We start from the raw sequence: 22,674 nt of genomic DNA on the forward strand, positions 1-22,674 counted from the left end.
AGAAAATTTGTTATTCTGCAGAAAATGATTAAGAGGTTGATAATTGATAACCAAGCGAAGTTTTCCTCTTATCTATTCTGTCATTTTGTTTACATAAAATGCTTTGCATGCCCACTAAGAGGTTGTGGGCTCAATCAAACCTTCTAACTGGAGTTGCTGGAGCTCTTGAAGAGCAAGCTGGGTAGTGTTTCGAGTTCATTCCATAATGGGTAGCTTTGGTGGGGTTGATGTCTTCATTTTTCTTAAAGGAAAGAGAAATGAAGAATTTTGGGTTTTTCCATAGTGGGTTGAAGCATTTGGTGAGAAACTGGGAATGAGATTTAGCACAGGAAGTTTGGATTATGGCTTATTTGATGGAGGAAAAATTTTCTATAGAAAAGAGATTTGGTTGAGTGGTCCAGGATAACAGGTAAAGAGATTTGGAGAACATCAAAACCTAACAATAAACCTTTCCCTAGGAGGTCAAAACCATAGACTTAGTGTTTTATGGTGTATCCAAGGAAAAGTTGGATGGCAATAGGCTTACTGATTAGAGTGTTGACAAAAGTTTCTTCATTTGCTGCTATAAAAGGCCTAAAACATGACTGCCAGTAGGATCTGAGGAGAATTGCTGGGTTGAGGATGGAGGCTGCAGCACCAGTATCAAAGAAGACGATAACTGGTATGGGTTTCTTATGTTTCCCAAGCAAGATTTTGATCTTGGCTAAAGGTTGAGCTAGCATGATGTTTGAGAACCTAAATGTTTGGATTTCATAGGTGAATGAGTCAGAATCATCAGAAGAATCATCTGATTCTGATGAAGAGTCATCAAAGGTAAATGCTATGACTACTTCAGCTGTTGCTTCATCATCAATAGAAAATAGGGATTCGACATCAGCATCTTTAAGATCTTTGTCAATGAGAGCCAAAGAGCTCACCATTTTGTCTCTTGCTACTTTAATTAGACACTATTTAGCATAGTGTCCATTCTTTTTTCATATGTAGCAGCGATCAGACTTTCGCTGCCCTCTAAACTTTTTCTTCTTAAAAATTTTTCATTTTTTCTGGCGTGAAAACTTGCCAGATTTAGAAAATTTTGAAAACTTGCCAGGAGATTAGAACGTCCATTTTCTGAAAGTGTTTGGATTTCTGATATGAAGGATAACAAGTGCACTTCTTGTCTTTGCACTTTATAGATAAGTCTAGCTTGTCACATGTTTTGCCAAGAGATTTTCCCTGTTTTTCAAGAGTTTTGAGAAATTTCTGGTGATTCCACAGTTTTTCCAAGGCAATCAAAAAGTGCTAGTAAATACTGCCAAGAGATGTTGTATTCAATGTCAATCCTTTTGTTTGAAGTAATCTTGTTGTCTTATTTCCCAATGGTTCAGGAAGGGAATTGAGAAAAGCTTGTTTGAGGTTGACATCATCCATGCTGTTGAGAAGATAAAATCTCTGAGACATACGGTCATAATGAATCTCCAAATCTTTTCTTTTGAATGAACAACACCTCATGCTGAGATATTCCTCTTGAACAAACTCATTTGTGTTGTTATGATCTCCAAGAAACTCAAAATGTAAGACTAAGATGAATTGATTAAGGGTTGTCAGTTGTTTAAGTTGTAGCTGTCGGTACTCACCAAGAACCATGTACCATTGACGAAGACGGCCAAGAAATTTTGCTGTACACTTAGTAATAACGATACTCAGTGTAGCGATTGGGGAGAGCATAGCAGCAGTGCACCAAGCATGAATTTCGTAAAGTTTATCCAACCATTTTGATAGGGGAATATTATCAAAAGAGAAACCATGGGTATGGATATTGGAATGTAAGAATGAATCAAAGGTTGAAATTTCAAGAGGTGTGTCAAATTCATGGCCTTCTTCAATGATAGGATCTTCGACATGTTCCTCAGGAGAATGTTCTAAGTCTTTTAGGTTCATCATGAAAACGTGAGAAATTGGCATAGAGCCAGTGGATTCAGTATTCGAGTTAAACTTAATGGTTGGTTCAGGAGATGGGGTTTCAGGTATAGTGCCTAAGGTACGTAGGAGAGTAGAGATTAGATTTTTGAAAGGGCTAGAAGTTAGCTGAATCATTAACTGTGGTGACTTTGAATTTGGATCAGATAGTTTAGAAGGAGTAGAGGTAATTGGAGTAGGGGGTAGAGATGGATGGCAATGTTGGAGGTCGGATAGGTTTTATCTGGGGCTTTGGAAAATGAAGTTCTGGTGGAGATGGTCTTTTTGGTGGAGGAAGAAAATCTGATGAGCTTTCAAAGATATTGGAGCTTGACTCACCAAATTCTGAGGTAAGATTTTAGGTAAGGGTTGAGACATTTGAAGATACTCAAAAAAAATTTGTTGAAAGGAAGATGTGAACATGTCAAATGAATTTTTTTGCCGAGAATACTGCTGAGCTTGAAGAGATTGCAGCTGATTTTTAGATGCTTTATTTTAGCATCCTTTTGGTAAAAAGCTATCGAAAATGCCTGGTTGGTATATGCCATTTGGAGAAGTTCTTGGTGAATACTTTGAATCTTCTGTTGCGAATCTCTAATAAGAAGTTCCAAAGATGATAACTTCTTATGGACAACATTCATTTTGCTGAGAGTTAACAATTTTTTGGAGAATTTTGTTTTGAGCCAGAGAGTTTGTTGACTGCCAATTTATTGTTGTTTCTACTACTGACACTATTTTGGTGCTACCATTAGGGAGAATGGTAGTAGAATCTAGAAATTTATGACGGTGGGTCGTCCTTTCTTGAGAATTATGGAACTCCAAATGGGGGAAATCGCTTCAGTCCAAGGAGAAATTGGGGTGAACATAAACATCCACTAGGTTGAGCCGAAGGACCATCATTAGATGGAGGTTGAGGAGGAGGTGGAGATTTACAAGGAGTAAGAGGTAAAAGAGAGCATAGTGGGTATGGATTTTCAGAGTCCTCCTCATCTTCTAGAAGACTGTATTCTAGACACTCATCACAGTCACAGGCATCAAAATAACAATGGTCCATTTCTGGATTTTTGAAATAGAAAACTGGGAGGCCACTGGGTCCAAAATATTTAATTGGAGAGTCAAATTCAGAATCATCTACAAACATATCAATCCTTGAGGGAAAAATAACAGGATGGGTGGAAGATGAGGCAGAGATTTCTTTTGGGAATGAGATCTCCACTGTACCATCAAGTTTTGGGATGAAAAGTGGATTTGAGGATTGAACAGGTATGGGCTTTTGTTGGTTTTTCTCATAAATTGTGACCCAAGATTCTGGGAGAAACTTGAGAAGCTCAGATCGAGAAATCTATCGTGGAACATGGACACAGGAAGCTTGGTGAAGTGCGTTGACAGTTAGAAAAAAAGGCTTCATTTGTGGAGGAAGGTAATGGCATGTCTAAGGCACGGTTCTGAAGGCGATAAGCCATTTGGTAGTGGATGGTTGCTGCATATGTGGTAGAAATTTGGGAGGCACCACCAATTTGAACTTGCACATTTAAAACTGTTAGCAGATGAGGATCTATTAGTAGCATGTTGAAATTAGGATAAAAGGTAAAGACCACAGTTTCAGCATTTAAAGTGATTTGAACTGTAGCAATACACGCATGCTGGTACTGTATGAACCTGGTATCTACTAGAGCAAGTCTGGAAGTAACAGATAAACCTTTTCTACCATGGAAAGTGATAGCCAATTTGATTGTTCTAAAGTGAATATGAGCGAATCCTTATTGTTGCCAAATGCGAGGCAAATCAACTGGAATTTCTAAGGGTAAAAGTTGTTCAAACTCTGTAACTGGTATGAAACACTGATCAAACTTAGATGATTGGACATACTCTTTTACAGAAGTTGGTTATTTTGCGGAGAAGAGTTGGGTGATGGTCTTTTTTATAAAGGTTTGTGGTCTAACAAAGACATTATAGGGATTTAGGAAAGGGAGATCAGTAAGGGGAACCTTACTATCATCAGGAAGATATTCAAATTCGTACAAGTACTCAAGATTAGAAGAGGAGGTGGAAGAACTTTTGCGGGTGGATGATCGTAAAGGAACAAGATATGAGGTAGCGGAGGTATGGGTAGAAAACAAATGATTCATTCTTTATAGGTAAAAATTTGGGTTCTTCGTTTTCTCATACAACAAATCTTCTTTCTTTCTAATGTGAGATCTTTAACTAATTTTGATCAATGAAATTCTGTATATTATGGTAGATAAATCGAAACACACTGCTTACACAAAGGCCAAAGTCTCAAGTTACTTTTAACCCATTGATACAAAATTCTATGACCAAAATAGTTAATGAAGTTTCTGATGTGGGGGATCCTTAGAAGGCAATCACAGAGCATACGCTTCAATTTTTTCTTTAAAAAAGATTTGGATTAGTTTTGGAAAAGAAATTTCCAGAAGGGGTTTAAGAAAGAATGGACAACATGGCTTTGATACCAAATTGAGCAGACATGAAGTGTGTACAAACACTAAGTAGGTTAGGATCAAAAAAGAACAATAGAAAGAACACAACAAGGAATATATTATTGAGAACACACTGACTTTGATTTATAATGGGGGGAGACCTCTTTTTATAAGCATAAAAAAGGTAATCTCTTTTTAGATGGACAAACACTAACATGATGGGATACTATTCTTAGCTTCCATGTGTAGGTTAAGAACAAACATATCTTCTTACTTTAGGCAAGAATATATCTTGCTTACATCACACTTTACTTTATTCTTATCTTACAATACACATACTTTATTTTATCTATCACATATAATAATACTTTCATCATCACTCTGGAAATAAAAAGTAGTAATATAAATAGAGATGGTATTGGTCCTATAAGATTTTACGTGTAATTTTCAATTGCCTATATTATTCAATGTGTATTGTTTTTTTATGGTTTTTGAAAACATTGGTTTATAAAAATAATTAAAATTTATTAAATAAGACCCATATTACATATTTTAAATAATATACATTAAAAGATATAGGCTATTGAAAATTGTGCGTAAAATCGCAAAGGAGCAAGAATTTGGAACGGGAGTTTAATTTATAAAGGCTAATTCTACCGTCAGCCCTTTGGGCTGACTATTACTTTTTACTTTTGTACGTTTTGTGACAGGGTTTTGGCAGGTGGAAGGCTATTCTTTTCAAATGACAAAACTAACCTCCCTCGTTTTCCTTCCCTCCTTTTCCCCCAAAAATAACTTTCCTTTCCCTCCTCTTTCCTTTACTTTACTCTTTTCTTTCCATTTCAAGACTGCAATTTTTTTCTCTCTCTCTTCGACTCTGAACTCGAAGTCTCGACTACACCATTGGAGGGAAGAATTACAGAGGTAACACCCATTGTTCCCGTTTTCCATTCCTTCACTCCCTCTCTATTTAAATCGAAAGCTTCTGCTTCACATATAAACTTCACAATGTAAACTTTACTAAACCCTGTTCTGTACGATTCTCTCGTGTTTTAAGTCATTTATTGCTACACTGTTAGTACAAATCTTCTTCTGTTTAGATTTCCTTTGTGTTTAGTAGTATTATTTCCGTCCTGATCATTCAGTTGCTCTTTCTCCGTCCACGTCTCTATCTGGTTGCCGAGAAAACCCCCTAAGCAAAATAGAAACTACTTTTTCTTTTTTCTTTTTTGAGTTTAAGTTTTAGTTAGTTTTCGTCTTGAGTTTCAAGCAGTCAAATGTAGTTTTTCAGTTAGGTATAATTGATTGTGACATTTTTTTTTTTTGGGTATGGATTTTTTGTGATTTCAAATTCTCTGACTTTTGTTTCTTTTCCTTCGTTTTCCTGCAACCAAACGGAACGCAACATTCGTTGATTTTTGTTTTCCTACTTTTGTTTCGATTTCGGCTTGTAGAAGACAACGGTTGCTTGGTAGAATTCTCACGGCTTTTCTGTTTTTGATTGATTGATTCCGTTTGAAGAATCTACTCCTATATATCTCTGCCGGAATCTCTGTTGGAATCACACCTGCTGGTGACATGTAAGCTCCATTCTAGAAGCCCTAAAAAAATAAGGTACGTTTCACTCTGAAGTTATGGTTTCAACTAGGGGGGTCTTAATCTTCACTTTGAATCATTCACAGATTTTAACCTAGTTTGTTTGTTCCTTATGACAAGTAGTTGTGGATATCTATTGGTGTTCCTGTATTTGGCTTGTGGGGTTTATTGAATGTTAAAGGAAACTTTTTGATGGATCGGTGGGTAAACCAATTTTATATGTTTTTGTCTCCATAACATTCTGTTAAGAAATTTGAAGCCAAATAGGATTTAGCATGTTTTATTTTTTTCGGAAAGGCAAATGGTATTTAGAAAGGGTGCTCCAGTAAATGATATTTTAATGTTTCCTTTCTAAAAGTTCAATGTTCTTAACTAGGCCTGTCAATGGACCGGATTCGATCCGGATCCGATCCGAAAAATCCGATCCGAATCCGGATCCGATAACATCGATCCGATAATCCGATAATCCGGATCCGGTAATTCAATACGGATCCGGATCGGATCCGGATCGGATCGGATTAAATCCGTTATCAATCCGAATCCGAACTTTATTTTTTTTTTAAAATTTAATTTTTTTTAAAAAAATAGTAAAATTTTTATTTTGAAAAAAAAAATGTTTAAGAAGTTGTATTTTTATTTTTATTTTTTATTTTAATTTTTTTAATTTTTTTTTCTGAAAATAATTTTTTTTTGAAAAAAAAAATTGTATTTTTTTGAAAAAAATATTTTTTTTTGGCTAAAATTTTTGAAGTAAAAAAAGTTTCCGGATCGGATTCGGATTTTCGGATCGGATCCGGATTTTCCGGATTCGGATCCGGATTCTCACTATCGGATTTGAGTCTTATCGGATCCGGATCGGATTGTGTCTTATCGGATTCGGATCCGGATCCGGATCTGTCGGATCCGGATCGGATCCGGCCCATTGACAGGCCTACTCTTAACTTTATTAAACAAAAAATTTGGAAAGCACTACAATTGATGCGGAGGATTAAGATTTGGATCTTTCACGAGGTGGTTAGCCATTCCAACTTACAAGACCATGTAGGAGGGTTGTCATTTAAGCTAAATCTTGAAGCTTTACATTTAAATTTACTGATATGTTTTTTGGGACATTATACTAGGTGTTGTAGGACCATGGATGAAAGTATCATTGATTTTGACTTGAATGAGCCTCCAAATGATGAAGTGGGGGTTATATCGTTCGAAAGAAATACATTCGAGTTGAGTGAGTATCCCAAAGAAATTGATTGTTCAAGTGAAGATGACTTAGCTGCGCAAAAAAAGAGTGAAGATGACTTAGTGCAAAATGTGTTTGATCCTTTTCTTGGTCAGTGTTTTTTAAGTGAAGAAGAGGCTTATGTTTGCTTTCAAAACTATGCCCGTAGGAGTGGGTTTTCCATTCGGAAAGATCGCACAAACAAAAAAAATGGAGAAGTAAGACGACAAGATTTTGTTTGTCAATGTGAAGGGAAACCACGGTTGAAACTTGTGGACTCCTCCAAAGAACAACGAAATAAGAAATCTGTAAGGTGTGGATGCAAAGCTCGAATACGTATCACCTTAAAGAAATCATTTGATATTTTCCCTCAAGAATGGCAAATCACTGAGTTCATTGCGGAGCATAACCATGAGTTGTTAAGTCCTACAGAAGTTCGGTTTCTTCCTGTCAATCGAAAGATTTCGGATGCTGATGAAAAGCGTATACTTTTGTTCAAAGAAGCTGGTCTTTCAGTCAAGGAAATGATGCGCCTTATGGAAGTTGAAAAAAAAGTCAAACATGGTTACCTTCCATTCCTTGAAAAAGATGTGCGGAACCTTTTAACTAAAATTGGGAAGAAGCATGAAGTTAACGATGCTATGGATCTTTTGCATCATTGTAAGGTTGTAAAAGAAGAAAATACCAAGTTTCAATATGCTTTTACAGTTGATGAAGAAAGAAAGTTAGAACACATTTTTTGGTCTCATGCCCTTTCTTTCGATTGGTACCAAAAGTTTGGAGATGTTGTCGTGTTTGACACTACTTACAAGGTTAATGCGTATCAAATGCCTTTTGGCATTTTTGTGGGAATCAATAATCATGGAAAGACGATATTGTTCGGGTGTGCACTTCTTCGAAATGAGACAACAAGTGCTTTTCGGTGGTTGTTTAAGGTAATTTTTATTATATTTCTCATTATATATTTATTCTGAAAGTAATATTTGGATAAACTAATTATATTTTGTATTTTGTAGACTTTCACAGCTTTGATGAAGAAACAGCCAAAAACTATACTAACTGATCAGGATCCATGGATTACTCAAGCAATTGCAAAAGAATTTCCAACCACAAAGCATAGCTTTTGCATATGGCATATTACTAGCAAATTTAGTGGTTGGTTTACGGCTGTTCTTCAAAGTCAATATCAAGATTGGTGTGCTGATTTTTACAAGTTATACCACTTGGACTCGCCTGAAGAGTTTGAACACCAGTGGTCTCACTTGATTGCCAAGTATAATATGCATACCAATAAGCATGTCATTGGTTTGAATGGGATCAAGCACTTTTGGGTACCAGCTTATCTCCGTGATAATTTTTTTGGTGGGATGACAACTACAGGAAGGTCAGAGAGCATCAATGCATTTATAAAGCGGTTTATTGGCTCTCACAGCAACTTGAGCCAATTTGTTAAACAAGTGAGTAATCCTTATTTTTTTGAACTCCTCCCTTAGTTTCTCTATATTGCAATAACTTTTTTTTTTTTTTTTTGGGTAAATCAGCAATAACTTATTTGATCAAATATTTAGGCTGATCTTGCTATTGAAGATGTTCAACAACGAGAATTGCATGATACAATGTTAGAAAAATATAGAGGCTCTACTTTGAGAACAATGTCTCCATTGGAAGAGCAAGCTCGTGGTGTTCTCACACCATTTTGTTTTAAAAAGTTTCAAGAAGAGTTCGGAAGAGCAACTTTATATTCATTGCTTGGCGAAAATGGTAATGAGTTTATAGTAAAGTATCACGAGGAAACAACTACGAAAAAGCGTATCGTGTTTTGGGATGGTGAGATGGCAACATGTAGTTGCAAGCACTTCGAATTTTGGGGAATACTTTGTCGTCACATTTTGAGTGTGTTTCTTCATAAGGATTGCTATGCAATACCGTTCACATATTTACCAGTACGTTGGAGTCGTGAAGTGCCACAAAGTGAGGAAGCACCGCGAGTGCTAGAGGAGGAAACTTTATCGGATACACCGATTGATGATATTCATTGTCCTCCGATTTCAAAAACCAAAGGGCGTCCCAAGACAAAACGATTGAAAGGTGGAAAAGAAGCACGAAAGGTAACCAAGTCTTGTGGATTTTGCAAGAAAGTTGGCCATAATATTACGACATGTCCGGAGAAGGAAAATATTGGTTTTGTCAACGGTTCACAGAAAAAGAAAAAGAAAACTTCAAGTAGCGACATTGGCTTGAATCCAATCTTTTCTCTGAAATATTAGGTAATGTCCATAACCCTTTGGCTTTGGCTTGAGCTTAATTGTCTTGATTAGTTATGCAGATTTGATAAGATAAAAATGCATATTTGATTAAGGTAAAAATGCGCATCATGTTTTTATTTTTTCATGCAGGGTGGTACATATGGAAGTTGTTGGGATCTACATTTATTTTGTTTTTGAAGATCTCAGTTCAATTTGAAAGACTTTTGCACAAAATGATGGCAGGAACATGGCTATTTGGGGATTAACTTTATTTTGTTTCCATAGATCCCAACTTAAGTTGTAGATTTTTGCACAAATAGTAGTAATATGGGTAGTTGGGAAGTAATTTTGTAAAGAAAGGTAAACTGTTTATGCAGATTGATGGTTATTTTGGATACCCAACTGTAAGTTGAATTTGATTGTAATTTACATTTTATATTTGTATGTGCCTTGCTATTGATGTTGGAAATGTGCGATTTTTGTATGGATTTAAAGCCTTGAATAGTTTAGTATAAGATTTGGTGAATTTTATGCATTTTGTGATTAGTTTTGAAAAAATCACTCTTAAGGGCAAAAAGAAGTTAATAAATACAAAGAAAAAGAAAGAATAAAAGTAAACCTCAAGGAGTTGGTCTAGTAGGTAGAGTCTGAGACTTAGGATTTGCTTCTTCCAAATGTATCAAGTTCGAAACCTCACAAGCGCTATTAATTTTTTTTGTGGTTAGTTCATACAGGGCGGTGGAATTAGGCCTCCATGATTAGTTGAAGTACGCGTAAAATAATATGGACACTTGAGTGTTAAAAAAAAAAAAAAGCAAAAAGTAGCCGTGAATATTTAAAAAAAAAAAAAAAAGGTTGCCGTGGCCTTGCAACAACAAAAAGTAAAAGTGAACAAATAAGGGCAAAGTTGGCATTTAGGTAAAATAAAAAGTAGATCTGACACTCAGGGAACAAAATGGGTTTTTAGTTGTTGTCCAACTTTCTTTCTTTTGTGACATGTGGATTTATATTATAAAATAATAGGTATTAATGTCAATCCAATGGGTTGATTATAGAAGGACCCATTTATAAATAGAGATGGTACTCCCCATTTTTTCTCTAGTACCCGTTTGGCAGGGGTAGAAATGGAAAATCTGAATTGAAACAAAAAATCTAGGGCTCGGATGCAGGAAAAAAGATGAAAGAACAGTAGCCAAAACTCATCCTCGTTTACTCCACTAGTGTCTAGTAGTTACCATCGACGAACAAACACGACCTTTGACTGCATCTCTCTCTCTCTCTCTCTCTCTCTCTCTCTCCCCTCCACTTTCTCTCTCTGGCACCGCCTCTGTATCTCCAGCAATGTTCGTCAATAGGTTCAACCTCGAGCGCTGATTCAGTGCACTCGTTCGTTGTCTTGCACTCCGTCTCTCGAATCTGCATTCTTTTTTGGTAAGTTTCTCATATCTAATTGTAATGTTAATTCAGTTTTTGAATGTTCTAGGAAATATATTTGTTAAGGAGATTTGCTTTGATTGGTGTGAGTATTTGGTGCTGCGTTCAAGGAATTTGGGGTCGGTGTAGTGTCCTAAATGATGAGAATAGTTTGTTGGGTGTATTGAGTAGATTATTTCTGGAAACAATCATGTTAGATTGGATATCGTTTGTGATATTACATTTATTTATTTATTTAAATAATTGAATACCTGTGATTGGAATAGTGAGTTAAAAGAAAAATGTGTCCCAATTACGTGACGAATCTGTTTTTTTTTTCACATGATGTCTCAATTAATCCTGTGAAATGAGCGGTTCAGATTATTATTTACCACTTACAGGACTTAAGGTGGGCCCACGATTGGGGGCAGTAAATGGGTCAGTGACGCCAAATCCATGAGGAAGCAAAATTCCGTAAGTTTTTTGTTGCATTTTCATGCATATTAGTTAGATCGTGCCATTTCTAGTGTTTGTTTCTGTCGAGAATTTAGTGACGTGGTCTGAGTTTTGTCAGGCGAATTTCATTGGAAGTAATTTTGAATCTTTGATGCTGTAGGAACAAGAGAAGTTTGGAAAGCTTATAAGAAGCTGCTTGAGCATTGAAAGCTAGACATGTTTGTTGAAAGAGTGGGTGTTGATTCTGTTTCGGAGGTCAACCAGGAGCCGAATTGTTCAACTGAGAAACACGATGATCAAGCTCAGGTTGATATTAACTCTTCAGATTTGAGTAGCATTAAAAACTGTGAGAAGAAACAGGCAAGAAAAAAGAGAAAGTCATCTGGTTGCCCGATAGGATCAATCGACGAGGGTGCTTTGTCATCAGCACTGGTAGCGGTTGTACTAGACAATTCTGGAAGAGATATACCATCAAATCATTTGGGTAAAGCAGAAGATGGCTCTTCAGTTCTGGGCGGAGGAGAAATCTCACAAGAAAAAACTTCTGGTGGTCCAAACAGTGAACTTCTATCTGGGAAAAAGAAGAAGAAATCTAAGAGGAAGAAAGAGAGAAAGTTAACTGCTTGCCCAATGACTAGTTTAGGATCAACAGAGGAGGGTGCTTCTCCGTCGGTACTGGTTGTACCTGACAATTCAGTGGGAGAAAAATCTTTGAAGCAATCGAACGAAGTGCCTGTAGCTTGTAACTCGTTAAAGCTGATGGAGGAAGTCGTAGCAGGAAACAGCACTTCATTACTGGATGGAGGTAAAATCTCACACGAAATAGGTTCCGGTGAATGTTCAAATGGCGATTCCAAATTTGGGAAAATGAAGGAGAAGTCTAAGATGGGTAACTTGGAAGACAATAAAACTGGAAACAGTAGAATCCATCGGAGAAAAAAGAGAAAGTCATCTGCTTGCCGCATAAGCAGTTTAGAATCGATCGAGGAGGGTGTACAAGAAAGTTCAGCGGCATTTACCTGTCTGAATCATTTGAATGAAGCACCTGAACCTAGCTACTCAGGGAAAATGATGGAGGAAATGGTAGCAGGACTTATAATTTCACAAGAAAAAGCTTCCGGTGAATGTTCGAATGGTGGACCTGTATGTGGGAATGAGAGAAAGAAATCTAAGATGGAAAACTTGGAGGAGAGTAAATGTAATACGGGAATCAGTGTTGTGATGGATGTCTCTTTGGTGGATAACCCAGAAACAGATTTTGGGCAAGACAGTTTTGTAAGAGATATATCATCAAATCATTTGGGTGAAGCAAAAGATGGCTCTTCCATTCCGGCCGCTGGAGAAGTCTCACAAGAAAAGGCTTCTGGTGGTCCAAACAGTAAACTTCTATCTGGGAAAAAAAAGAAGGAATCTAAGAGGAAGAAAAAGAGAAAATTAAGTGCTTGCCCTATGTCTGGTTTAGGATCAACAGAGGAGGGTGCTTCTCCATCGGTACTGGTTGTACCTGACAGTTCAGTGGGAGAAATATCTTTGAAGCAATTGGATGAAGTGCCTGCACCTTGTAACGTGGTAAAACTGATGGAGGAAGTGGTAGCAGGAAACGACACTTCATTACTAGATGGAGGTAAGATCTCACAAGAAATAGCTTCCCATGATTGTCCAAATGGTGAATCTGATTTTGGGAAAAAGGAGGAATCTAAGATGGGTAACTTGGAAGAGAATAATGCCGGACACGGTAGAATCCATCGGAGAAAGAAGAGAAAGTCATTTGCTTGCCCCATAAGCAGTTTAGAATCAATCGAGGAGAGTTTACAAGAAAGTTCAGCCGGATATACATGTCTGAATCACATGGATGAAGCACCTGAACCTAGCTATACAGGGAAAATGATGGAGGACATGGTAACAGGACTTGGAATTTCACAAGAAAAAGCTTCCTGTGAATGTCCAGTTGGTGAACCAGCATCTGGGAATGAGAGAAAGAAATCTAAGATGGGGAGAAAGAAATCTAAGATGGGGAATAAGGGAAATAGTGTTGTGATGGATGTCTTTATGGTAGATATTCCAGAAACAGATTTTGAACAGTTTAACAAGGATAAGCTGGATGTGATCCAGAATACAGTGCTATCCGAGGAAGACAGAGCCTCTGATGATGCACTTGTCAGTGTTCCTTCCGTTGACAACATAGTAGTTGACAAATTGAATATACAACCAATGTTAAAGGATGCAATACCTTCATTTTCAAAATTGGGAGTGATAATAGATGGTGTTAGACTAGAAAGCCCCCAACAGTCACAAGGAGGAGCCCCACTCGGAAATTTGAGAAAAAAACTTCTTGTCCTTGATGTGAATGGACTACTTGTTGATATTGTTCCATCTGGGGCTGGAGGATATAAACAACATAAAATACTATCACAGAAAGCAGGTGAGAATCGACTTTAGGAAATGGAATTTTTGTTTCTTTTGTGGTCAGTTATCCAACATTTTGGGCCTAATTCGATTGTCAATTTCTGTGCCAGTTTTTAAGAGGCCCTTCTGTGACGATTTTCTGCAGTTTTGCTTTGATAGATTTCATGTGGGTGTTTGGTCCTCAAGAACCAGGTGATCTTGGTACCTTTGGCTAAAGGGATTTGCTTTGTCATCTACTTTCGAACTGCCATTTTGTAATCTGTTATTTAAGTTTATGGACTTTTTACTTGTTATCGGTTTTGTTTTATTTGGTTGTTATATGCCTAAACTTTGCAGTGCGTTTGCTGCAGGAAAAATGTGAATACAGTCCTTGATTTTCTTATGGGGAAATCCAAGTCTAATTTGCTTTTTTGCTGGGTAAGCCATTCAGTCCTTTCTGTTCTTAGTATAAATACAATTGGCATGTATTCTGCACATGGTTTCTTCATCATTGTCCAAATGTATGTTGTGTTTTTACTGTGAAGACTTTCCAGGTGCTTGTAGTTTGTACATAGTTTATAGTTTCTACCTTGTGTCTAACATCTAAATCTTGGCAATAGTGAACCTATTTTTTGCACTGCATTTGCCTTCTATAATTTTCCAGAAGAAGATTTTACTTTTGATAGTATTCGGCCGTAGTTGAAGGTTGAATAGCTATGATCCTCTATCTGATGATTAATTTTTGTTCGATGAGATTGCAAAATTGTTGTTTTCAGACCAATCAAGTGCCCATCTGATAAGTAGAATTTGGATTGAATATATTTGTATGCAGCTATGTACTTCCGTCGCAATCCTCGTTTTACCTCTTAAGTTTCCGGATTCTTGTATACTTTCCAGAATTGCGTTCTGACCTTATAACATGTCCCTACTGCTCCTGACTGAAATTGTTTTGGCTTGTGACATGTCTGAATGCAAACATGTCCCTGATGCATTGGACACTGATAGAAGAGGCAGGTAGTTGTATTCATTGCATAGTGAGTGAAAGGGGCTATGCGAGCTTCTGACAGCCTCTCTCACCATGATATCTTTCTATTGGGTTGCTTGCAGTGTTTTCATTCAACCGAGTTGATTCTTCTGATAATGTGATTGGACCATGGTTAGTAAGATTTGCCTAGGAGGGTCAATTCTCCCCCTTCTCAAAAACTCTGGCCTCTGGCTCAGTAGATTGTCAAGTTTCTCATGTTAGAAGCAAATGATAGAGCATACACACATTGGTTTGAGGTGGGTTGGTATGCCTGTGCTCTCTAGTCTTGAAGTTTCAGTTGATGGATGCGGGGGATATGCACCTTGCTTCGTGAACTGTATGTGTCATTATGTCATATGGGTATGGCTTTAGTACCTGCTTCAACCCTGGGTTTGAGCAACTTCCTCCAATGACAATCGACTCAAATGAGTCTATAGTTCTTCACATTTTACCTTAACGAAGACACATTCTTGAAGACAACCTGCCAATGTAGACATTGCTTTGAGTAAATTTTTGGACAACGGCTAGTTTGGTGACAAAGATTTTCTTCTTTTCCCACTACATCCTTGTGGTCAGATATTTACTGAATTAGTTGAATACATCCTGCCAATGTGGATATTCTTGGATTTGAGCCAAATTTTGAGCATTCTATCTGCTGCTAAACAGAAGGTGCTGTATTTGGCCAAATCTTTGTCTTGGGTAATGTTTGCCTCATTGAAGAAAAGCGCCCTAACAAGTTCCGTTCCACGGCTTTACATTCATGAATTGAGTTTGGTTAGTTTTATTATTATAGAAACACGCTAACTACGGCTTAGTGGGTCAGTGTTTATGTTTCAAAAAGTGCATTGGAATATGTGAAGTGCATTGAGAATGTGAGATGCTTGTTGCAATGTTTTTTGGGGTATTATGTGTGCAGTGGTGAAGCATGACTGTTATTGTAACAGTTGTCAGCCGGACTCCAACAATCGTATTTCACATTGCCGTGGAGCCTAACATATATATGTAGTTTAAAGAGAATCAACAACCATAATCGGTCCAGATATGCAAGAATTCAGATTTCTTGGCATGCCAGACCTTTTGCTTCTTATGGAGAGATATTTATATGAAGATGTGCCCTTGTATATTATCTTTTATGTTATCATTTTTATCCACTACCGAGTCCTATGCAGTCAACTTAACTGTTATGCTGCTATCAGTTTATCATTTACTCAAAGTTATTGATTGTGAATCTGTTGGGCTGAATCAATTCATTAGTGACTTTATACTGGTTGGAGATGATGGTTTAAGAGCACAAGGATTACTTTTCTGCAGGATCAGTCCCACTGTACAAAGACGGGTTACAACACTGTTGAGAACAGAGCAAAGCCCCTGCTTTTAAAGGAACTTAAAAATATATGGGAAAAGCACGAGCCAGATCTTCCGTGGGCAAGTGGAGAGTATAATGAGTCAAACACACTGTTACTGGATGATTCTCCCTATAAGGCCTTACGCAACCCTGTAAGTTACTCTGAATTTCTTCTTTCTTCTTCTTCTAGAACAATATTAACTCTATTCTGAGTCTCTGACTTGCATTGTTCCTTTCCATGTCTGTTTTTCTTCATTCATTCAGCCAAACACTGCAATCTTCCCGCATTCTTACTGTTACAAGGATAAAAGAGATAATTCTTTAGGTGAGTCTGCTCAACTAAAGTTTGAGTTTCCCTTTTTGGGAGCTGTGAGGTACATTGCTTGCCACATATTCTATTGCGTTAAAGATGACTTTGCGAAGAGCTAGTGTAGCTCTTCATTTAATATTTGTGAATGCTTTCTAGCCATCATTGCATCCATGGACTTTTGTCAACTTCGTATCTAGTTTTTACTGTTTTGGCTGGTCATCATATTTTGTCAATATATCAGATCTTCCAGATTTACTTTGACACCTTGTCAAAGCCACTACCTAGTGATTGTAAAAGGTTGGAATGAATGCTTGCTCGGTTTTTTTCCCCCTTAAGCTTTTGGGTGGCCTTCTAAAAGTCTATTTGTAGTGAATCTACTGATTTATCTCAATGATTTGGATTAGCTGGTCCATAGTCCAAAATATGGGGTTTGTATTTCATCCCCGGATCTCATTGTTTTTGGTAGGTCTTGGTAGTCTCGCATTTTAGTTTTGTCCTCGTGACCATTTGCAAATATTATCCCATAAACTTGTCCCTATAGATATAGAAGTTCATTTTGCACTGCCTTCAGTGCTAGAAAGACATTGAACCTAGAACTCTTTTTTGACAACAGGACCTGGCGGTGATCTACGGGTTTATTTGGAAGGACTGGCTTTAGCTGACCACGTCCAAAAGTATGTTGAGCAGAATCCATTTGGCCAACGGCCTATCACAAATAAAAATTTATCCTGGGGTTTATACTGTAAGATTATTGGCAACACCTCATCAGAAAAGGGAGAAAATGCTACTAATGATCCTTCAGCTTGTCAACAAGAGGAAGAAGATGCTACCAATGATTCTTTGGCTTGTCAACAACAGGAAGAAGACGTTACTGATTATTCTTCAGCTTGACAACTACAGAAAAAAGATGCCACTAGAACCCTGCATCGTTCGTGGCTTTTACACAGAAACATAGAGGTACTCGGTACTAGACTTTTTGACATTTAGTTGGTTATCTGAGTATCCAATATGGTTCATTTTTGTTAGCATCTAGAGGTATTCTTTCTGGAATATTTTCAGTTTCAGACAATATTATAACTCATAGAGAAGATCTTTCTTGTAGTTTTTCCCTTGCCGGCTTTGTATTAGAACATCATAGCAAATCACTGTCCTGATTCATTTACCTTATTTATGGGAAATAATTCAACAAGGTGTTACACATTTTTGCTGGTGCTTTGCATTTACTTGTGGTTGTGTAACCATTTTATCGAATATTGTGCTTATGGAGATTTCAAGAAAATCAGTATTACTATTGTTGTATTTCTGTGTGGTCATTGTGGGCATTTATACCAGTTTATATGCAGAGAGATGCAGAATTGGTAATTGTCAAAAATTGTCAAAGTCAGGGAAACCTTGTCCTTGGGTTCCTGAGCTTCTGGCATTTGAGTAGTGAATGTTTTGCAATTTAATTCGTAAGTTCTTGCTTTTTTAGGGAAAAAACCTCCACGTTTAATCTGTTTTTAGATGCGGGACATAACATTAGTGAGGCATCCAGGCAAAGCCAAATCGTGTAGGGTTTAGGGGATGTGGTGGTGGAAGACTGGTAGTGTTTAGCTATTCTATTTTGTGTTTGCTCCATGATGGCATTTGGCAAGGGCAAGTGTTTTTGTACCTCTTCTTTGCTAGTACTCGTAGAAGTAGGCTATATTTGATTGATAAGATTAGTTAGGCGAGTATTTACAACCCCTAAAACAGTTTACTCCGCGGATCACATCATGGATCCCCTAAAAATGGCGAGCAGGGATAACCAAGACCGCATCATGTATTCACTCTTCTGGGAATTAGTTGTCTAGTCCGCCAATCAAACGGGTCCCTTTTTGCGATCAAATGACTGCTTACGTCTAGTGGTATGATTGGATGAAGTGCAATTCGTCGTCGATTTGTTTTTGTGTTATAACTAGTCCGAGAGGAATAAGGAAAGGGAAAGTTGCCTTGCACATTGGTTGGACTCAAACGGAACAGGTCCCTTTGGGTTTGTTCGCTCAAACTTTGGAACCGGCTTTTAAGATTTTGTGGAGAGATGAGAACCGATTTTTGAGAGGGTTTCTCACCCTCCTCTCTACTATCACCATCAAAGTAGGTATAGTTGGCCATGGATATGGACTTCCTTGCAACTCTTATGACCTAATCATCATACTTTTGTGAACCTTTATAGTTCATGAACTTGTTTTAGCGTGGAATTTTTCATGATCTCCTGTGCTTTTCCTTTCATTAGTACTTACAATAATAGAGAGATACCCACCACATTGTTGCATTGATTTTCTTAAGAAAATGCAAGGGTGGTTGGATTTTAGATATGACATGAATTGGGTCCGCAATAACTCAAATGGGCCACCATCTTTTATCAAGAATCAATGGTTCCTGTAGTTGTTGGGCCCTATTGACAGGTCAAAACAGCCCATTTATTATCCATCAAGGACTATCAACTTCTTAGATAAGGCTATAGAAATAACAATAAAGAATTTTGTGACAACTACTTTCTCTTTTCTATTAGGGGTTCAGTCTAATAGACTGGCAAATTTTGGGGATCACTCTCATTGTTTTTTAGTAGGAGGCCGGAGGTCCAATAAAGTTCGGGCAAAGCCTATATGGATTGGTCCAATGTAAATTAATAGCACCCAGTAGGAGTTGACTAGTTTCAAAAAAGAAAAGAAAAGTGGGAGTCGACCCCATACCAAAAACTTTCTGAGGCCCTCAGCAAGGAAGCCGAGACAATTCATTTTAGAAATCACAAGCCAATTAGTATGATTTAATTTTGATGTATTTTAGAACTTCGAAGAATTTATATTGCCCCAACACCCACCAAACCCGTCACCAAGGGTCTCAACTTCCTTTCTAGTATATATAAGAGTTGAATTCAGAACTTCATTGAATATAAAATGCCAATTAGGCAACCATTTGGCTAACTGCCCCGATTCTACTCCTTCTCCTTCGGTTCATCATTGCTAAAATACCAAATCGCATGATTGGCTTTTGAACGAATGACTCAAACGATAACAATTACTGCAACGTTTTTCAGGTGAACTTTGACATACATTGATGATAGTTAGGCCATGTTCCCAGCAGATACTCGCAACATCCATAAATGGATGGTGACCATAACCAAATGATAAATGATTAGGGTTGGTGGTTTTCTAGTTACAATCAACTTGCATGTGCAATAGATGTGTTTAGGTTTGTATAGATTTGGCTATTTGAATGTATCCGCTGCATATATAGGTTTTCCCCGTTTTCACTAACAAAAATCTCTAAAAACCTAAGGCATTTTACCATGTTGTTCACACTTCATGTTCACAAAAAAGTTATTCCATTTTAACTATTCGTTCACACTAACAAAAAATTTGTCAACAAAATCTTTTTTTCAACAACTTTTTCACTCACATTTCCATCAACTACTTATTCACTACCGGAAGCACCTAACAACTTTTCAACAAAAAAATTTCTACAAAATTTTCATTAGTGGAAATACCATTGACTAATAAACTAATGAAAGTATATGGATTAGTTATGAAAAATGTTGATGTTGATCTGAGCCAGTATAAGAGTAATGATTAATCCTGAAAATTATGAAGAAAAGCTAAACAACAAATTATGAAAAGTAAATAATAACGGAAAAATCAGAACAAAATTTGGAAAGAATGGAAGTCTTTTAACCTTTTTTAAACACAAGATTCTCATTTAGAGCAACCATGCACACTGGTTGCCATATTTAGCAAAATTGTTTGCCATTTCTTAAAAATGGCAAAATATATGGCAACTATGGTGTCACACCTGTAAAGCCAAAATTTTCTTAAATTTGGCATATGTCATAGCTTTTGCCATATATGGCAAAAAGTAAATAATTACAAAAAAACCAGAACAAAAATTTGAAAAGAACGAAAAAGTCTTTTACTCACTTAGAGCAACCACACCCATTGCCATATTTGGCAAAATTGTTTGCCATTTCTTAAAAATAGCAAAAGATATGGCTTTAAGAAATGGCAAATAGGGTGCCGCATCCACAAAGCCAAAATTAATGACAATGGCAAAATGATATATGTTAGTACAACACCTTGGCATAATATATATATTTTTTTTTGACAAAATGAAACTATTCATTACTAAAAGATGACAATGATAATGAACAAATACCAAACATGGATATGGATGCTCTTCATAGAAGAACTTAGATGAGCAATAGATAAGGAATCTTTGCGGCACTATAATATCAAGAATCTAATTCACAAAGCCAGAACTTGCGTCACATTGCTACAAAGGTTACAACTTTTTTGAGGATCAGAAAAATGTAATCATATTTAACAAAAATACAGAAAAGTCCAGCCACAATGTTGAAATTAAAGTGAAAATGGTAGCATTTCATTAAGATCAGAACTTAGGGGTCCTTGTTTTGGGACACTAGTTCTGGCAACAGAAAGTCACAAATCATGATAGGGACTGCATTATTGATTGATTGAACGAACTTTCAATTTCAACTTTTGAACCCACCTCAAATAAGTATAGAATACTCATGATGATCTCCAACTTGGTGGATGTGGTTGTGTACATAAAGTTAGGCATCATGTGGCAATCAGCTGAAAATGAATGAGAATGGCTAGCTAGGATTATATAGGGATATGTTGCTAAGGCGGATTGGCTAGTGGTTATAGCATGAGACTTAGTGTCGAGTTTGTTCATTCTTAAGGTCTTCAGTTTCAATTCTCCTTACTCAGCAACTTTTGAGGCCATCTCACTCTACGCATAAAAGTGTGATTCGGATGTGAAAGGAGACCGTAGGAATTAGTCCAAAATGAATGCGTGCAAAATAACTCAGGATAACCTGCATTACCAATATATATTGCTAAGGTTAGTTTGTGGTGCATGCCTGATAGAATTGGGCCTATATACCACATGTAATTTCCTTAACTTTATTATGCATGTGGGAGATGGCCCCTCCCTCTCTAGTTTCTAGTCTCTCCCACACACACAAAATCTTTTGCACTTTTGCTAAAGTCTTTATCTCCTTTTTTACATTGCGTGTTGATGATGACACGCATGAATTGTGTAATGCAGGGACAAATGTGAATCTACATCATATTTATAATGAATGAAAATGTTAACCCCCTTTTTCTATGGGTGGTTAGTGTCCAAAAAGTTACACTTTAACAACCAACATTTTAATTATAGCACTTTTGTATACGTTTGGGAAACATAAGTGAAAACTATTTGATGTAACGCGTAACATAACACTAACAAGTGGTGGAGATAAAATTTTTACAAACCGGAACTCAAGTAACATTGTTCAGATTTTGGAGAGACTAATGTAAAGTTATTTGAAATCCAGAGGGTCTGCATGAAAACTCTCACATTTTGAAGAGAAAAACTAATACTACTACTACCTTGTTTTTGATGTTGAGTGGCATGATGAGAATTTGTAAAAGCTTTTGGGGTCACAATCTAACTGGCACCTCCCTTGTTCGTCTGACATTAATTAAATAATGTAGTAAGTCTTGCATAAAATATTTAGTATGCTCAATGTAAAGATGCCAAAGTTACCAATGAAGTACAAGAAATACCAGCATGCTTCAAGATCGATGGTAGTCATGATTAGGAGTTTAATACCATGTACCATGTGACTTGACGACTTGAAAGACATGAGTTCGAGTCTCTCATCCAATATTTAATTGCTTTGTTTGACTTGTTTTTTGACAAAAAAATTCTCAATTCAAAAAAACACTCATTATCCTTATTTCTAATTATTATTTTCATTTCTATCTATCTCTCTTTAATCATTACATATACTTTCAATCATTTTTTTCATTTCTCTTTCCACTCATAATCCTACAAAATTTCTCAAAAACTCATCCAAATTACAACACTATATCTAGTGGGTTCATTTGAATTTTTTCACAGATAAACTAAATTAAACAATTTTTCTCAAGAAAAAATCGACATAAAATCATGTAATTTTAGTCATTGTCGTTGTCGTTGCCTCCTTGTTCTCTCTTGTTTGGGGCCCATATTGCTAATGATGAAGTCAAGTTAGAGAGTCAAAAGTATCAGAGCTGTCATTTACATGGATCATTTACATGGATCATTTGTCATATCCATTGGCCATATCTTGGAAAACTACGTGACCTAAGGGGAGTTTTATAACCATTAATGTTGCTAATGTAGCTTCGCTATTTTCACTGACAAAGATGATGTCTCATAAATATAAAACGTTAGAGGGTTACTACGAGCATGTACACCAATGTTAGCTATATTTGAGCAAAAAATGCTAGTGAAT

The 22,674-nt window shown here is 36.8% G+C and overlaps 2 protein-coding genes across 5 annotated transcripts; both read left to right on the forward strand.

Annotated features, from left to right (window-relative positions):
• The first annotated feature begins 5,249 nt into the window (after positions 1–5,249).
• Positions 5,250–9,871, forward strand: LOC131299158 (protein FAR1-RELATED SEQUENCE 11-like). 2 transcript variants are annotated; one of them, XM_058324752.1, is made up of 5 exons: positions 5,250–5,993; positions 7,106–8,126; positions 8,208–8,648; positions 8,760–9,458; positions 9,588–9,871. In XM_058324752.1, exons 2-4 carry the CDS (start codon positions 7,110–7,112, stop codon positions 9,456–9,458), a joined length of 2,157 nt encoding a protein of 718 aa, XP_058180735.1. In that variant the 5' UTR covers positions 5,250–5,993; positions 7,106–7,109; the 3' UTR covers positions 9,588–9,871. The 2 variants fall into 2 exon arrangements, with proteins under 2 accessions (XP_058180735.1, XP_058180734.1); XM_058324751.1 differs by lacking the exon at positions 5,250–5,993 and having other exon boundaries at positions 6,918–8,126.
• Positions 9,872–10,538: 667 nt separating this feature from the next.
• On the forward strand, positions 10,539–17,570 carry LOC131299159 (uncharacterized). 3 transcript variants are annotated; one of them, XM_058324755.1, is made up of 8 exons: positions 10,539–10,868; positions 11,252–11,324; positions 11,467–13,728; positions 13,823–13,904; positions 14,063–14,129; positions 16,027–16,212; positions 16,325–16,385; positions 16,984–17,570. In XM_058324755.1, exons 3-8 carry the CDS (start codon positions 11,523–11,525, stop codon positions 17,259–17,261), a joined length of 2,880 nt encoding a protein of 959 aa, XP_058180738.1. In that variant the 5' UTR covers positions 10,539–10,868; positions 11,252–11,324; positions 11,467–11,522; the 3' UTR covers positions 17,262–17,570. The 3 variants fall into 3 exon arrangements, with proteins under 3 accessions (XP_058180738.1, XP_058180736.1, XP_058180739.1); XM_058324753.1 differs by lacking the exon at positions 11,252–11,324 and having other exon boundaries at positions 10,643–10,868; XM_058324756.1 differs by lacking the exons at positions 11,252–11,324; positions 16,325–16,385 and having other exon boundaries at positions 10,643–10,868.
• Positions 17,571–22,674: the final 5,104 nt, after the last annotated feature.

The sequence above is a fragment of the Rhododendron vialii genome, chromosome 8a (genome assembly GCF_030253575.1).
Source record: "Rhododendron vialii isolate Sample 1 chromosome 8a, ASM3025357v1".
Taxonomy (NCBI): Eukaryota; Viridiplantae; Streptophyta; class Magnoliopsida; order Ericales; family Ericaceae; genus Rhododendron; species Rhododendron vialii.

What these genes read in the sequence shown, in the direction of transcription:
- LOC131299158 (XM_058324751.1), top strand. Translation starts at nt 6,954, where the DNA reads ATGCGGAGGATTAAGATTTGGATCTTTCACGAGGTGGTTAGCCATTCC. An exon ending in CTTTTCGGTGGTTGTTTAAG is followed by an intron (nt 8,127 to 8,207) that starts GTAATTTTTATT and finishes TGTATTTTGTAG; the next exon opens with ACTTTCACAGCTTTGATGAA. An exon ending in TGAGCCAATTTGTTAAACAA is followed by an intron (nt 8,649 to 8,759) that starts GTGAGTAATCCT and finishes TCAAATATTTAG; the next exon opens with GCTGATCTTGCTATTGAAGA.
- LOC131299159 (XM_058324755.1), top strand. Translation starts at nt 11,523, where the DNA reads ATGTTTGTTGAAAGAGTGGGTGTTGATTCTGTTTCGGAGGTCAACCAG. An exon ending in AATACTATCACAGAAAGCAG is followed by an intron (nt 13,729 to 13,822) that starts GTGAGAATCGAC and finishes TTTCTGTGCCAG; the next exon opens with TTTTTAAGAGGCCCTTCTGT. An exon ending in GTTTGGTCCTCAAGAACCAG is followed by an intron (nt 13,905 to 14,062) that starts GTGATCTTGGTA and finishes CGTTTGCTGCAG; the next exon opens with GAAAAATGTGAATACAGTCC.